Source organism: Nuphar pumila, chromosome 12 (assembly GCF_984573655.1).
Source record: "Nuphar pumila chromosome 12, dmNupPumi1.hap1.1, whole genome shotgun sequence".
Lineage (NCBI taxonomy): Eukaryota > Viridiplantae > Streptophyta > Magnoliopsida > Nymphaeales > Nymphaeaceae > Nuphar > Nuphar pumila.
The window spans coordinates 39,820,662-39,838,612 of NC_143260.1; the positions used below are offsets into that span (position 1 = coordinate 39,820,662).

The 17,951-nt window shown below is 37.6% G+C and overlaps 1 protein-coding gene across 4 annotated transcripts in view; it reads right to left on the bottom strand.

The window, feature by feature from the left end:
- The window catches only part of LOC149820804 (uncharacterized), a 63,253-nt gene extending 48,267 nt beyond the window's left edge, over positions 1-14,986 (bottom strand). For all 4 annotated transcript variants that reach the window (XR_016426550.1, XM_089982891.1, XM_089982890.1 and 1 more), the window contains exons 1-3: positions 14,917-14,986; positions 14,510-14,620; positions 13,019-13,086 (exon numbers count right to left, since the gene is read on the bottom strand). Coding sequence is in view for 3 of the 4 variants with exons in the window: in XM_089982891.1 (XP_089839017.1) it covers positions 13,019-13,086; positions 14,510-14,620; positions 14,917-14,942 (205 nt within the window). In the remaining variant the exon portion in view is untranslated. The remainder of the gene's footprint in view (positions 1-13,018; positions 13,087-14,509; positions 14,621-14,916) is intronic.
- Between the last annotated feature and the right edge of the window lie 2,965 nt (positions 14,987-17,951).

Sequence of the window (17,951 nt, forward strand, 5' to 3'; positions counted from 1 at the left end):
CATCTCTCTATGTAAAGGTAACAAGTGCACTTTGTTTGGAGATACAAGACTATGACTATGTGTAGGCTCAAACTCTTAACAACCAACCATGTGTTACAACCATATCTTGTATTTTCCCTTACCTTAGTTTGGTTACCCTTTATCATTGTTCTCAGAAAACCTTGCTTGTAACAACACCATTCTTTACGAGTCAACTCATCTTTCTTATTTACATTCTGATTCATATTTTGAACACTAAATCTTTTGCTTTTAGTATACCCCTTATAAAACTTGTATACTTAATGTTCATCCTCAAATTTCATACCAATCTCTGAAGCATCATCACAAGTTGTGCTACAACTACCATCTTTCACATGATTATGATGTTGCACTTCAATATTACAAGTACCATCTTCTATATAGCAAGATAATCATTTTTTTCATAAATATGCACCATCTCCTAACAAATAAAATGTATGAATGACTTGCACAATAAAATTAATGCATAAAGATGACCCAACAAAGCACATTCATGCTTGCATGCCATATATATAACTTCATCATCATCGTATAGTGTTAACAAAATCTATATCTTATAACCATTCATGTTTGCATGTTAGAAGCATATCACATATAACAATGAGGAATCCAAATAGCAATTGGACAAAAAAAACCTGACTCACATTGTCAAGTTGCTTGTGATTAGGTAAAGAAGTGGAAGAAGTGCAAGCACCTTTCTCCTCACCACGAGGATGAGCAAAGAGACACCTATGGGTGGATCGCTCGATTCTCACCAAAGATATTGTTGCAGGGCCAAAATTCATCAATCCAAGAAAAGAACTTTTTCCAACATGCAACTTTTTGGACATTTTGTGGAGAGATGATACTAGAAAAATAAAACAACATTCACATTATTGTGCAAAAAAAAAAAGCATAACAGCAAAATGAAGCATTATGCACTCATGCTGAAAATGTAAACACCCTAACTTCACCAATCATGGATTTGTAAAAGTTCTCAAATGCATGTTAGTACAACTAATTAGATCAACAAATATTACAGACAAGAACTATACAAATCAACTAATTTCATCTCAAAGCAAGGTGTGTGTGCACACACAGGGTCGCAAGGGGTAATAGTTGAAACATGTGGGGAGGAGAAAAAGCACCCAGAAAAAAAAATTAAAGCCTATATACAGAACTACAATATTTCAGCTAATGAAACACAAATAATCCAAAGGAATGCATTCATGCATGACCAAATCAATTACTCCAAAGAACATGGTAAGGTTGGGCTATGTTCAAGCCCTTTTGGTAAATGAGTTGGACTGATAAAGACCTTTATTGGTTTGACAATAGTCTATTGTACCCCTCACCAGAATCTGCTTGAGAAAAGAAAGATCAACCAACATCAGGTCCAAATGTAAAACAATTAAACACAAAAGCATCAGGCATAGAATCATCTGAGACTCCATTACTCAAAATATTTTAGCATTAATAGAGCTGGAACTAGACTTGGCTGATTCAAATCTTTCAGCCAAGTGTGAAACACAACATAAACAAAAGCCTCTAATATGTGATTGAATGTTAAAAATGCACAACATATACAACAACCATGTTTACTGTAAAGTCCGCAAATTTTCTAGGTTTATCTCATTCAAGTGGGAAAAAGCCCACACACAAAAGCTACGTAACAGGGATTCGGCTAGCAGGGTGCCGCACCCGCGTCGACACGACTCGACGCGGGTGCGGGTGCAGTCAACCCGACCCTGGGTGCTTGACCGCACCCAGGGTCATTTCGATCCATTTTTTTGGATTTTTTTTTTAAAAAAATTGCCCTATGAAATGGGCTGCGGAATTTAAAAAAAAAATCTTGGGGGGAGGGGGGGGTGCTTGTAATGAAATATGCGGAAGAATCCAAGAATGCTAAAGCATTCACTATGTCCCACACGGACAAATGCAACAAGCATAAGAGAGGAAATCCACTAAGGGATATACGAAAGGCCTTATAAAAAGGCTACACACATGAAAAATAATATCACTATTATTGAAGAGGAGCTCTCAAGAGCAATACCACATACAAGGGGGGTTCCCCCTATTTATAAGAAAAGGAGACCAAAGGGGCTCCCAATAGAGTCGTTGGGAGCCCCCAACGACTCCATTGTGGGGCCCCTTTTCGGTATCCAAAATATATTTTAAAAATAAAAAAACAAAAATAAAAAACAGCAAAATAAAAGAAATAAAACAAGTACCCCTATTGGGTACTTGTGAAATGACCATAATACCCCTATCGGGTATTATGGTGAATATACATCTATATTTATATACATATAGATGTATTATTACATATGTTTTAACACCCCCCCCTCAAACTTTACGGGGGAATGACCGAAAGTTTGCCAAGGAGGAACAAGAATCGAGGAGCAGGCAGGGCTTTGGTAAAGAAATCTGCAAGTTGATATTCTGAAGTGACATATGGCAGTGAAACTGTCCCACGAAGATATTCATCACGTACATAATGACAATCCATTTCAATATGTTTAGTCCTCTCATGGAAAGTGTGGTTGCTGGCAATGTAGATGGCACTTTTGTTATCGCAACAAAGCTTCGAAGCCCCGGTAATTTCGACTCTCATATCTTGAAGAAGACTTCGAAGCCACACCAGCTCCATTGTAGTAGTTGTCATAGCCCTGTATTCTGCTTCAGTAGAAGACAATGAGACTTTCTGTTGTTTCTTGCACCTCCAAGCAATTAGCGAATCTCCTAGGAAAACACAAAAGCCAGTAGTTGAGATTCGATCATTTGGGTTTCCTCCCCAGTCAGCATCAGTATAAGCTAGTAAATCTAAGGAAGAGATTGAGGATAGGAATAGCCCTTTAGTCAAAGTATTTTTAATATATCGAATGATCCGGAGCACAACACTCATATGCACAGATGTAGGAGCATGCTGAAATTGGCTTGCAGAGTGCACAGCATGAGCAATATCCGGCCTGGTGATAGTCAGATAGGTGAGGGAGCCTATGAGTTGCCTGTAGGGCGTAGGATCATCCAGCAGAACTCCATCCTCCAGTCGTAGTTTAGCATTGATAACCTCTGGAGTCTCCACCTTTTTATCATCTGAAATCCCAGATTTGGAACATATGTCTGCAGCAAGCTTCATCTGTGACAATATATACCCTCGAGGAGAGTATGCAACTTCTATACCAAGAAAGTACCTGAGAAAACCCAGATCAGACATATCAAAATTATGTTTTAACATATTTTTAACTTTAAGAATACCACTTTCATCATTGCCAGTGATGATCATATCATCAACATAAAGCAGAAGGATGATAATACTATTACCTGCACGTTTAACAAAAAGAGCAGTGTCAGTATAATATGAGCGAAATCCCAATTGTAACATGATAGCACTAAATCTATCATACCAAGCCTTAGGGGCTTGTTTAAGACCATATAAAGCTTTTAATAACCGAAGGGTTTGACCTTGGTTAACACTGATTCCCGGCGGAGGGTCCATATATACTTCTTTATTCAACTGACCATTAAGAAAGGCATTTTTAACATCTAATTGGAATATAGGCCATTTCTTAGATGATGCTACCGCAATTAAAGTTCTAACGCTTGTCATGTGAGCCACGGGAGCAAAAGTCTCCTCATAATCGATGCCATACTCTTGTGAGTATCCCTTAGCAACTAATCTAGCTTTATAACGCTCTAGGGAACCATCACTTTTTGTTTTGACTTTATAGACCCATCGACATCCTATAGCTTTCTTATTTGGAGGAAGGTGAACTATTTCCCAAGTTTTAGCTTTATTTAAAGCATCTAGTTCAACTTTCATTGTTTCAACCCAATGAGGTATACTTTTTGCTTGATTATAATGGGAAGGTTCATAGTAAGAATGCAAGGCTATTAGACAAGCTCTATATTTAGGTGAGAGAGTTTCATATGAGACAAACCTATTAGGTGGAATTGATTCTCTAGAAGAACGCTAAGGGAGGTCTCTTCTAGGGGTTCATTAAGCCGCAAGAATTTTTCTAAAGCACTAATAGGTTGGGCTTCCTCACGCCGAGTGTATACTTGGAGATTGTCACCATTAGTTGGTGATACATCATTATCATGAGAATCATGAGTATTTTCTAAAACTTCCGGATGACTCAAAGAGTCATCAATTGAATCTTCTAAAAGATCATTGATAAACATATAATCAATTTCATTTGATTTTTCCAATATGTCAAATCCATTTTCATCTTCTAAGAAGGTTACATCTTTGGAGACAAATAACTTATTGTTTTTATGATCAAAGCATCTATAGCCTTTTTTATTTTCACCATATCCTAAAAATACACATTCTATTGCTTTAGGTGACAATTTATCTCTTTTATGTAAAAGAACAAAGCATTTACACCCAAAAATTCGAAGACGATTGTAGTCGGGTGTCATATTAAAAAGTTTTTCATAAGGAGAGATATTGTTCAATTTTGAAGATGGCATCCTATTGATTAAATAGGTGGAGGTTAACACGGCTTCGGCCCAAAAATTTTTAGGAATATTTTTAGAAATGAGTAAGGATCTAGTGGTTTCCAAAATATGCCTATGTTTTCTTTCCGCTAGACCGTTTTGTTGAGGAGTTCTTGGGCAAGATTTTTTATGACAAATGCCATGTTGTTTTAGATATGATTGAAAATCATTTGATAAGTACTCTCCACCCGAATCGGATCTAAGAATGAATATTTGACTTTGAAATTGATTTTGAACTTTTGCATGGAATTCTTTAAAGAAGTTAAAAACTTCCGATTTAAAGTTAAGAAAATAAATCCATACATATCTAGTATAATCATCAATAAAAGTAACATAATACGAATAACCACCTTTAGATAGAACCGGAGATGGCCCCCAAACATCGGAATGCACCAATTCAAAAGGTCTTGTTGTCACAAAGGATCTAATAGGAAAAGAAGTAGACTTCATTTTGCCAAAAATGCAATCTTTGCAATTGATATCTTTTTCTTTATAAAACTTGTGTCTAAAAGGAAAAAGATACATTTTAGAGTAACTTGGATGTCCAAGCCTTTTATGCCAAGTTTCAATATTTTTGTCTTAGACATAAGTACAAAATGAGGTATTTGGAAGCATTAAATTATCCATAAAATAAAGGTCTCCCTTCCTATGGCTTTGCCCAATCCGCTTCCCGGACCGGAGATCCTGCACAAAGCACCCTTGGGATGAGAAAGATATTTCACATCAATGGTCGGCTATTTGAGAAACGGAAAAGAGGTTAAGATTTAATTTTGGAACTATTCTAACTTTTGGAACAAGGAAATTTTGAACATTTTTAGAATCAAGAGTTGCAACACCATTTATTTTGAGAAAAGTTCCATCGGCCGTAGAGACACAAGACATTTTTGAATTGGTGTGCACATTGGTTAATGCATTTTCATGAGGGGTCATGTGAAAAGAAGCTCCGGAATCTAAAATCCAAGAGTACGTACCGGGAGGTGATGATGAGGCAATTGCGGCACTGGAGGTAGAAGTAGCCTTTAGAATTTGTTGGAGAGCCAAGGAAATTTGTCCAAGAGTATCTTTGAGATCCCCGTTCTTGCCGTCATCTTCTTTGGTGGATGATTCTTCAACGGAAGCCACCTTTGGCTTGAATGCTCCATTTAGCTTTGGGCAAACGGGTTTAATATGCCCCGGCTCATAACAATGATGACATATAATCATTTTTCTTCCACCACTCCCTTGCTTACCAAAATGAGGTGGTTTGTATGTTTTGAGATGATTGTCGGGTTTAGATACGGCAAGAACTTCATCAATGCTTTTACCCATATTATGCCTAGTCTCTTCTTGAGTAATCTCGGCAATAGCCTCTTCTAAGGGAGGAAACGTGGATCTATGGAGAAGTGAGGATCTAACTTGTTCAAATTCGGGACGAAGCCCAAATAAAAATTGAAACAATCTATCTTGTTCCATTTGTTTTTGTCTTAGTACCACATCCTCCATAGACACCCATTTAGGCTCTAAAAGAGCCAATTCACCCCACAAAGGATTTAGAGCACTATAATAGTCTTGTATGCTCATGTCACCTTGTTTTGTGGTTCTCATTTTTTCTTGCAAAAAATAAGTTCTTGCAAGATCCTTTTGGGTAAACATACCCTTCATAAAAAACCAAGCTTCATTTGCCTGGCGAAATTTTGCAATATTTGCACATACCTTAAGTTCAACATTATTCATAAACCATGCTAGGATTTTTGCATGGTTACTCTCCCAATCTTCCATTTGATGATGATAATCTTCAATAGCCTTGAGACGAGCATCGCCTTCAAGTGCTTTCTCTTGATCTTCTTCCATCTTTGTGAGCTTAAGTTGGGGTTCTGGAATGGTCCCCATTACATAACCCCAAAGCTTCTTCCCTTTGAGATTATTCTCCATTGCGGATGCCCACAACATGTAATTTTTTCCATTGAGCTTGAATGATAGATCGATCTTGACTTCCATTGCTATAAAATGGAGGTGAGAGAGAAAAGGAAAAAAAAAAGTAGAGAGATACACGATTTTACCTTAGAAGATCGTATGGCTCTGATACCATGTAATGAAATATGCGGAAGAATCCAAGAATGCTAAAGCATTCACTATGTCCCACACGGACAAATGCAACAAGCATAAGAGAGGAAATCCACTAAGGGATATACGAAAGGCCTTATAAAAAGGCTACACACATGAAAAATAATATCACTATTATTGAAGAGGAGCTCTCAAGAGCAATACCACATACAAGGGGGGTTCCCCCTATTTATAAGAAAAGGAGACCAAAGGGGCTCCCAATAGAGTCGTTGGGAGCCCCCAACGGTCACAATTGTGACCGTTGGGGGCCCCAACGACTCCATTGTGGGGCCCCTTTTCGGTATCCAAAATATATTTTAAAAATAAAAAAATAAAAAAATAAAAATAAAAAACAGCAAAATAAAAGAAATAAAACAAGTACCCCTATTGGGTACTTGTGAAATGACCATAATACCCCTATCGGGTATTATGGTGAATATACATCTATATTTATATATATATAGATGTATTATTACATATGTTTTAACAGTGCTGCCCCCTTATAACCCCCCGCCAGGGGCGCCCCCCCCTGGACCCCCGCCCGCTGACCGCGCAGTGGGACCCACACCGGGGGGAACCCCCAGACCCCCCTTAATATATATATATATATATATATATATATATATATATATATATATATATATATATATATATATATATATATATATATATATATATATATATATATATATATTTACATTTTTGCCACTGCCACACCCGGGTTTTTTGGAAGTGCCGAATCCCTGCACCCTCACCCACACCCGCACCCGCACCCGCACCCATGTGACATAGCACAAAAGTAAGTTTACAAGAGGGGAATAACACCATATTTATAGTGCATAAAGGAGAGAGCAAAGAGGGAGTCATTGGGAGTCCAACAACTCTCTAGTACATGTTGCTTTTTGACTTTGGTCAAAAAGTAACATGGCCAAAACTGTCTAAAATAAAATCCTAAACCTAATTCTAACTAGCTTCTAACTAAAATACTAACTAAACTAAAAATACATTATTGTCATATTACATTTTTAACATTCCTAACTGAGCCATAGCTCGGTTAGTTCTCCCAACTCGGTTGGAGGCCCCGGGGCTCGGCCTTGTTTTCAGGCATACCGAGCCCGACTCGGTTTGATAACCAAGCCAACTCGGTCAGCCAGCCCCCCTCCCTCAGCGTGCCTTGTTAGGCGCAGATGAGCTAAGCTCGGCTAGCACCGAGCCCATCTCGGTTCACCCTTGGCCAGAGCCCGACTCAGTTTTCTTAAACCAAGCCTGGCTCAGTCAAGAGGCAGCCTCGGGCTTCCTCTTGCTTGGCTCAACCGAGTTGAGTGCGGCCAAGGCCAAACTCAGCTCGATCCTTTTTTGTGGCACCGACCCAGCTTAGTCAAACCAAGCTCAGCTCGGTCAAACCTAGTCAACCCGGTTCCCTTCAGAACCAGCCCAACTCATTTTATGCCTCGTCAGCTCAGCTCAGTCCGATCGGCTCGAACTAGGTTCGGGTTCAACCCCTGCGACGTGATCGTCGTCTCTTTCGCAAAAATAAGAATTTAACCTCGTTCTTTATGCAGTATGATAAAAAAAAATTTTAGCGCACCACATCGGCACAACTGACGAGACTTCATACCTTCGACATGCATATCGAGGAACAGACAAGTTAAAAACCTATGCTCGGAATCGTCAAAGATTCAGACCATCTCCGAGGTAGGAGAAAGTTGCATACGATGACAGGGGTTGAATATTTCTTATATATATGTATTTATATTTACGTCAAATATATGTACGCATTTAACTCAAGGACGCAGTTTTGAGTATTCTTGTCCTATCTAAAATTATGATTTATTTCAAGTATGCAGTTTCGCGTACTTTCGCTTTATTTACGATGGCCATTTGGCGGACGCCGCTTTAATATATAGGTATTATACATACGTATATAACTATTCAGAATACGTAGTTTTGCGTATTCTTATCTTATTTCAATTTTGATTTATTTCAAGTATGCGGTTTCACGTACTTTTGCTTTATTTACGATGGCCTTTTGACGGACATTGTTTTCGTATATATGTATTATATATACATATATAATTATTCAGAGTATGTAGTTTTGCATACTCTTACTCTATTTCGATTATGAGCGCATTTATTTAGAGTACGCAATTTTGCGTACTCCTGCTTAATTTAAATTACATGAGTATTAATTTAAAATCACAGATTTATGCACCGCTACTTTAATTCAATTTTAAAAGAGTTTTCATGCGAGATTTCAAGTCTGCATGCCCCCGATGTTTCATAAAATAAAACAAGTGTTTTACGTTCACACGTTGGTGATATTCGGCATATACATGTGCCTCTTATCCTACAAACAAAATAAGGCTCTCATACTCACTTGCATCAAAGTTATTACATCCATTTTGATCGAACAATTCCCAAGCGTTGGAGTGTTCTTCGAAACACCATTCCAACTTGGTTCGAACTTTAAAATAAGTTGAGATTGGTATGACTCAGGCATTCTTAATTGAGTCTTCTCTTCGAACCAATAAAATGAAAAGACTTCGACTACGTAGACTTCGGTCATACTTACGTCAAGTCCTTCCTTTCTACATTCGGAATAACCCGGATATGTCCCTGGCCAAAGGTGTGGAAAATCGTGATTTTTCAGACTTGTGATTGGTCTTCTTTATGAGAAACTAATTTTGTTCTCATCGTCGATGTACTATTAGACATGCACGACATGCTCGTACGTTGATGAATGGTTTTAAGGTTTATGACAAACCTCACTGTGCGATAATGCACCGTATTATGGGAAAATCACATAAACATACATGATCACCTTTACAGGCAATATACTCGATTTGGTTTAAAAGACCAGAGCATATTAATGGGTTGTTGGATGAAAGAAGACCTGATACACCCATTCATCCTTTAGTTCTGTCAAGAAAGAGGATAAGAGGTACAAACTCCGTTGGACAACGTTGTTAACGACTATGCTCCTTGAGTAGCAAATGACTCGGCGGTCTCGGTTATCGGAGTTAGGAGACATGGCTACCAAATATTAAACTAGGTGGTAGATCCCATAAACTTCTGCAGAAATTCGGATGCATCCCCCGTTTATTTCAGCTTCTGGGGAATTCTCTTTCGGTCTCTGAAATTGTCCCCATTAGAGCGGACTCAACTAGTCGTTCGGGTTATAAATTTACATAAAATAATAAACCCTCAAACGGTCTCAGTTGTTTCTACGTTTTGTCCTGTGAGTACCCACAGGTCGATAATTATCGAAATAAGATGCTGATGTTCACTCTGCTTCTTTTGAAAATTGAATGTTGTAGAATATAATAATGCATATGTTAGTCTTAATTCTTTGGTCAGTTGTTGTTGCACCTACCAAGCTTTCATAAGACTAACCTATTTTATGGGATACAAGTAATGAATAGACGTATGCTACAAGTGATGGTGTGATGACGCGATGATATCAAGAATTCACTCTCTCTGTTGTTCGCTCCTGAGCACGTTTTGTAATTTTGTATAAAGACTTTTGTATAACACTATTTCTATATAAAATCTTGTTTTGAATCTTCATGGTTTTGAATGGATGTATGAAAATGGGAACCCAAATCCGAGACATTTGGGGACCCAATTTGTTGGTTGTTCGCCGACTTGTTCTTTTCAAATATTATTTCCGTTGAACTATCATTTTTAACTCTGAAAAATGATTAGTTATTAAAATTTTAAAATTTTCCTAAAATTTACAAGTTCGGGATTTTGGAGCATTACATTTACATATAAAAGTATCATTATGTTATAGCCTATGTCACATGGGTGCGGGTGCGGGCGCGGGTGCGGGTGCGGGTGCGGGTGCGGGGATTCGGCACTTCCAAAAAACCCGGGTGCGGGGGTGCGGCAGGGGCAAAAATGTCAATATATATATATATGGGATCGGGATTCCCCTCCCTTACGAATCTATTTTTTTTTTTAAAAGCAGCTGTCTGCTGCTTTTTAAAAAAAAAAATAAAGCAGCTGTCTGTCAGCTGCTGTCAGCCAGCTGACAGAGCTGCTTTTTTAAAAAAAGAATCCAGCTGCTGTCAGCCAGCTGACAGAGCTGCTTTTTTAAAAAAAGAATAGCAGCTGACAGCTGCTGTCACAGCTGACAGACAGCAGCTGACAGACAGCTGCTGTCAGCTGCTGTCAACAGTTTTTTTTTTTAAAAAAAATTCGCAGCATAGGTGATAGGGCAAATTTTTTTTAAAAAAAAAATCCAAAAAAAAATGGACTTAAATGATCCTGGGTGCGGTCAACGCACCCAGGATCATTTGACCGCACCCGGTACCGCACCCGCACCCGCACCCGCGTCGAGTCGCGTCGACGCGGGTGCGGCACCCTGCTAGCCGAATCCCTGTGACATAGGTTATAGCTAAATATAACCAGACGCCTATGTCACACAAACTCGGCTAAGGAGGCGCCGCACCCGAGTCGACACGCCCCGACACGGGTGCGGCTTCAGACACGGCCCGGACTCGGGCAACGCCGAGTCAGACTTGGTCAACGAGTCGAAGTCGAGTCCGTCCTTGTTTTGGACTCGGTCAACGTTGACCGAGTCTGTTTTGTCCATTTTTTAGGACAAAAAATGTATAAAAACTAAAAAAAATATAGCTTTTATATATTTTTTATATACTCTGTCTTTAGAGAAAAAGACTGTGCAGAGCACAGTCTTTACCAGACTGTGTAGATATATTTTTTTAATATATATGTATATATATATATATATATATATCTATGTCCCCATGTCCAAAAACTTTGAAATTCAACCGCACCCGTGTCGCACCCACACCTGCACCCGCACCCATGTGACATAGCCAGACGCAAATAAACCAAAACTTATCTTCTAGAAAACCTACACCGTCATCAGAAAACCAAGCTGAAGCCTCTAAAATCCCCATAAGATACAGATCCCATATAACAGTCATACACTCTTCCCTTTTCTAATATATCCATGAAATACAAAACCGTCATCACAAAAATCATCTGTTGAAAGAGAAAAGCAGTAAACTATCAGACCAACTTAAAAGGGCCTCTAATGGAAACTTAGCCAACATCCTAGAATCAACTACACCTAGACTAAAAGAAAACCATACACCTAAAGATAATTATCAGAAAGATCATATAAACTCCCAAGATAAAGAAGAACCCACAAAAAACCCTCACGATCAAGCAAATGCAAAAACCAAAAATAACCAGAACAATCTCAAAATTACATCTAAAAGTAAAACAAAACTTAAGAATAAACAACACCCATTTGCTCAAAACAACCACAAACATCTAAAATGCACAAACCTAGCCAAAAAACCGAAAATCCAACATAAATTGAACCTAGAAAAACATACTAAAAGTGAAAACCCTCAATTGAAATAGAAAAGCAAGAAAACCCACTGAAACAAAAAAAAAATCAACTTATTTGGGAGGGAAGAAACCCGGACCCACACCCTCAAATCCAAAGGAATGCATTCCTTTGGCTGATAGGGAAGGGGGGACTTGGGAGTGTGAAATAGTGAAACAAAACAAAGAGAGGAATGTGTGTGTGTATGCAAAAACAAAAAAAATCAGGAAAATGCCAAAAAAATAACAGAAAAAATAACAAAAACATCGGAAAAATACATTAACATAGGTGCATATGTATGTAGCTAGCAGCCAGAACTTTTTCAGCTTAAAGCAAGGTCACACACGTTTGGCCATTAACCAAAATAAAAATAAAAGCAAAGATAAAACTTCTAACAACTCAATGATACAATAATACAAGAGGACAAGAGAGAGAGAGAGAGAGAGAGCTTGTTAGGGATGCAAATGCCCAAGAGGAGAAGTTGATCGCCAGAAACTGGTTCAAGGTGAGATCTCGTTCAAGGTCATGTAACCCTCATTGAAGAAGACGATGGAGGTGGGGATGAGGAAACCCTAAGAGGTTTATGTTTTTGAGATTTTTTTTTGGAGGGGGTTTATTTGACTTCGGAACTGACAAACCCATAAACCAAATTTCATATACCAAAATGGCATCCGATTCCATGTAACTGACAAAAGATGTTTGTCTCCGTCCATTATGATGCAGCCACGCATCATGCTCTTAAGGGGTCGTGGAACATTTTTTGTGAACATATTAGAATGTGCCTAGGAGTCAAACCAATAAAGGATAAAATAAGTGAAGTAGAAGGAGCAAGGAAAAGAGGAAGACCAATGAAAACTTGGAAGGAGGCAGTTAGAGGTGACATGAAAGATTGTAAAGTGACCAAAGTTTTAGCTCTAGATAAAGAGGAATAGAGAAACAAGACTCGTAAAGCCGACCTCATGTAGTTGGGATAAAGACTGATAATGATAATGATGATGATGAGTAGATTAAACCAATCAATATGCATTCTTAAGGCAAAAAGGAATGTACATAAGAAAAAAAAGGAACACACACCTAGCTCTGATTGATAGGTTGAAAGTAATTGACCCCCAACATTTACCAACTCTTCAAACTTGGTGACCCTGTCATAAGAAGCCCATTATCTAAGATACCTCAAAAGGAAACAAAAAAAAAGGCTCCTACGACACAAGTTCTGCTAGAATAGGCAAATGTGAACAATGCCTCAACAATAACATAAGGATTAGTGAAGAAATTCCAAAACTGGATCCAAAAATGAAAGCAATAGCCACACTTACACATCCTTACAAATAAAAAAAGTTAAGCAGATCAACTTTATCAGAGTCAACACATCAAAGACCAAAGGAATTTGACCAAATTTCTTAAAAGCCATAGACTTTAATATATTAACATGTTCATAATCCTTAAAGGAAATTTTATTTTCCTTAAAAACTGAAGGTTTGCACCACAATATTCAGGATCCCGCAGTTTTTTAAGATAAAAATTAAAAGGAAACAAATGAAAAAGAAAACCAGCACCATCAAACGTTAAACGAGAACAAAAACTAGAATTTCAATCCTTATTCCTTATGAATTTCAAGTGGAGAAAAGAATGAGCTGAAATCCATATAAAAGGATTGACTTGGTTTTTATAACAATAATCAGATAGTCAAAGGACTCAAAATGACATGGCTTAAAAGTTAACTTCAGAAAAAAAGAGAAAAAAAGTTAAATGTTAACTACTGTTCAAATATATATATATATATATATATATATATATATATATATATATATATATATATATATATATATATATATATATATATATATATATATATATATATATATATATACATAGAAAGAGAGAGAGACTAAAATAAGTTAACTGAAAATATTTTAACCCGGGTATGAGAACCAAGATTTTCATGGGGGTTTTTTCCTTAAATGATGCGATCTACATGCTTGGTTTTTTGGGGGCCGGCTCTCTCAGGTCGTCCAATTATGACATATAAGCAGGATCTTTTAAAGCTTGAAAATCAACGGCTCAGAATCTTCATAAATCTTTGTGTCCAAAAATCATTTTTTTTCGTCGGAAATACACGATCCAACAATCAATTCCAAGAAAATGAACCACGCCGAACACATCTGCAGGGTCAGACTTGCAAAGAAAGGCGTTGGAAATGCCTAATTCACACTATGGTTCACATATTCTATAGTGGCAATGTGTGTGTGTGTGGACAAATTAGAAAGCGTGCAGTAATCTACAGACCACAAGTTAATATTAAACTGCTGCATAATTGACCAAATAATGATCAATGTTCAACAGTTATGCAACGATTCAGTGGCCTCAATTGAACAGAGTTTGATTGACCACCAGGAACAGCTCTAATCTAAACTTTTGGCACTGAATAATGCAGAACTTATTTCATTGCTAAAAGGTCACCATAACGCATCGTGTAGAAGGACATAGTACAACTTATTTCATGAAAACATGACCTGAAAATAAATAAATAAATGTAAGAAATGGGAAAGCAAGACGGTTATTTACCTTGTCATGAAATCTAGAAAGATATCATAAGCCTTCTTGTCAAGACCAACCAACACCTTACGGCCATTGCAGTCCATTCTACTGATTCTATTAGAAAAACCTCCTGAAATTCTACACCATAACAGGGCAACTCAGAATCCAATAGACAAAAAAAAAACAAGATACTGAATACAGGTGGGAACAGCTATGTTCTTGTCTATTTTAAATTTGAGGAATCGAATCCCGTCTGAGGCTAAGAAAATTGTTATTGTAGCATATCAAACAACACAATGACTCTTTTCCAATTATTTCTGTGTGGAAATAACCGAAGAAATCAACCAGAAGTATGGAAAACCCAACAAAGAATACAAACGTTGGTAAATCGGGATGATTTAACTCTGATTCAACAAGAGAGAGAGAGAGAGCACCTTGGTTGAGATGGTTCGATTGTCATAAGAGCTCTTCGGCTTCTTCCCCCGTCGCCTCTTTCTTAAGTTGGAGACCGGGCTCAGATCACAGGGATACTTCAATTCGTTTCCGTGTCGTATCCTTTTTATGCCCTCTTCGTCTCTTCCTAATGAGCAACTGCAATAAAAAGAAAGACAATCGTGTGCCGTGTCCTTTTGACCTGTACAAGTGACGCGACCGGCCATGTGGCTTCCGAAGTGTTACCCGGCCCGGATCGGATCGCGTGGAGGACATCCGCTGGTGACTGTCCACTTGTGCGAATGGATCGGGTTAGGTCGGACATATGTTTCGAATCAGAGACGTTATTTTCTACTATGAGAATCTAGAAATAGAATCCGTCTGTGCATTTCGGATCAGATTGGTACCTGCGTATCGTTTTCGAATATGAATCTCAAAATGGAAACCTGGTCTGGCAGCAGGCCTGGGTGGAAGGTGCTGACCCCTTCGTCCCAGGTTCCACTTCCATTGGATGCGTGGGCCCACCTTTAACTGGTGGGCTCCATAAGGGCTCGGATTTGAGGTTTGGGGGATGGGTCCTTTAAGTCACTCTATTCTTGGCAAGGGTTACCCCATCTGCATTTAGCTCAGATTGGAACTCAAAAACCTGATTCTCATTCGGGGCCAAGCAAGCTTGTCCCAAGTAAATTCAAGGGATTCCATGCCCGGATCCTATAAGGATTACATGAACCAGGCATCGACCATACCTGATAAAATAATATTTTTTATCATTTTTACATTAAAAATTTGTGGTTCTTAAATAGAACTCAGGTCGGGCCCGGGTCTGATGTGAAATTTCACAAACCATACCCTGCTCCATATATGATTCGGACCCTTCAAGTCCAACCTGGATTCTAATTTGGCATTCTTATTTATCACCCTGACCCTATAGTGTTTGGTACCAGCCAGGTCCGGGTCAAACCTCACCCATTGACACCCTTAATTTGCACCCATTACTTAATCTATCTTTGGACTAAGATTAGCAATGTTTTATCTGCTTACTTAATGGTTTCTTCGCATAAATAGTTAAGCAATGTCAAAAATCTCGTTTCCATGAATTGAAATCTCCGCAAGGCAAAATTCATGATAATTTGAAAACATTGAATATATACAAATAATAGAATATATAAAAGTTAAACTATACATATATAAAGTTATAAAGAAAACATCAACCATGTGGAAAATGTAAGAAATAGCGGTTTCTGTTGCATTAGTATGACAAAAATGAACCAACGGGGCTCTGCTTGTCTGGTAGGGGTAGCTAGTGCACGTCACCTTGTGTTGGGACGTTGCAGGTTCAAAACCCAATGGTATAGTTGTATAACTGTTAGGGTCTGCCTAAACCCAGCTTGCCTTAAAAAATAAAATCACAAAAATGTGATATTTTAAAGCAGGCAATATTTTGAAAAGAAATGGGTCCATGCTAAATGAAATGTGCTAAATGAGTTTTTCTGCTTTTCCTGTGATTTTTTTGCAGTTTCTAACCCATAAATGTATTGGGCATGGTCGATTTATGAGGAATCTAACACCTGGATCATGTGTTTTTGATAAAAAAAAAATGATGTTTGGAGCTTAAAAAATTAACAAAGGTTTTAGATATTTGATTTTTCGCAAGTTATAAAAACCCACCCATGTGTCGGAATCGAATATTTCAAGAACTGATCCCTATAAAATCAAGTACATATATTACACATGTATGGCCAGAATTAAAAAAAAAAAACTGAAAAACTCATTTAGCACGAACCCATTACTCATATTTTGAAATATGAATTTTTAGCAGATTTGTATAAAGCATTTTTTTAATGAAAACTTTTGTAATTTGGATTGCCTGTTTCCGTATTTATTTACAACTAATAAGGTTAGGATACATAAGTGTTAGTTGCATACCTGACTTAACTCGAACCTTCATCGAGTGCATGAAAGTATTGCTGCTTGGCCGCCTGGCCAAGGGAATGCTGATAATCAAAATTGCATTTAAAACATTTATAATGTATTTTGCATGCAGTTAGTCAAAAAAAATATGCCATTAGGAACGATACCCACAACCATAATCGACGTCATATACCATGCCTTTTATAGCATAAATCAACAAAGTAACTAGATCCTTAGCTTTGTGGATGCTCAAACCAAAACTTAATTAAGGAAGTCAATTCTTAAGAAAATTCAACAAGAAATACAGTGAATCGCATGCACCATGCCGCACAAAAAAGAATTGTAGGGTCGAAATCTTGCATTTAAAAATGAAAGATTTTTATTTTAAAAGATTTTATTAACAAACTAACTTGTTTTAAACAATTGTTGGTACCCATTGGTACAAAAGTGGACTATTCTTTTCCAAATGATAAGGGATAATCCACCAACCAAGGTTAAGATATTCTTTGTAGTATTTGAATTTTATAAAGTTTATATATTATTTTTAGTATCTTAACTTACCGCATATTTTTCAATAAATGAGAGAATAATGCTAGACAAAAAACCCTTTTATCACCGACCGCACATTAGCTAGCGTCGGGTTGGTAAAACTCTCTTAAAGTTTCGCTGCCTACCGGAAAATAGACCCAGTTCCGACCTTACCACAAGGTATGCCACCTTCATTGAGATTAGTGACAAATTTTAAATTGGACGCAGCCAAATTTTCGTGAGAAATTTCATTTGTTGCTTGTGTGGCAAAATATCATAAAAAATAAATTAACAAACATTAGGAAATGAAAACACTTTAAAAGTAATAAAAAAATAAAAATGCATAAAGCACATAAAATAACCCATTTTCTCAAGTAGATAGCTGACATGAGCACCATAGTTATTTAAATTGATAAATGTAACAATATTTTGAAAATATCGTTCTACATATTTTTCTGTTGGCGATATTTTGAACTTTCAAACATGGTCCATGTTTGTCACTATGGCATTGGGTCCGCCCAAGAGTGTCTTAGGGACGAATTACACGGTTGGCTCGATGGGCCCACGATTATAGCTTGCCAAACCAAAAAGTAAACTT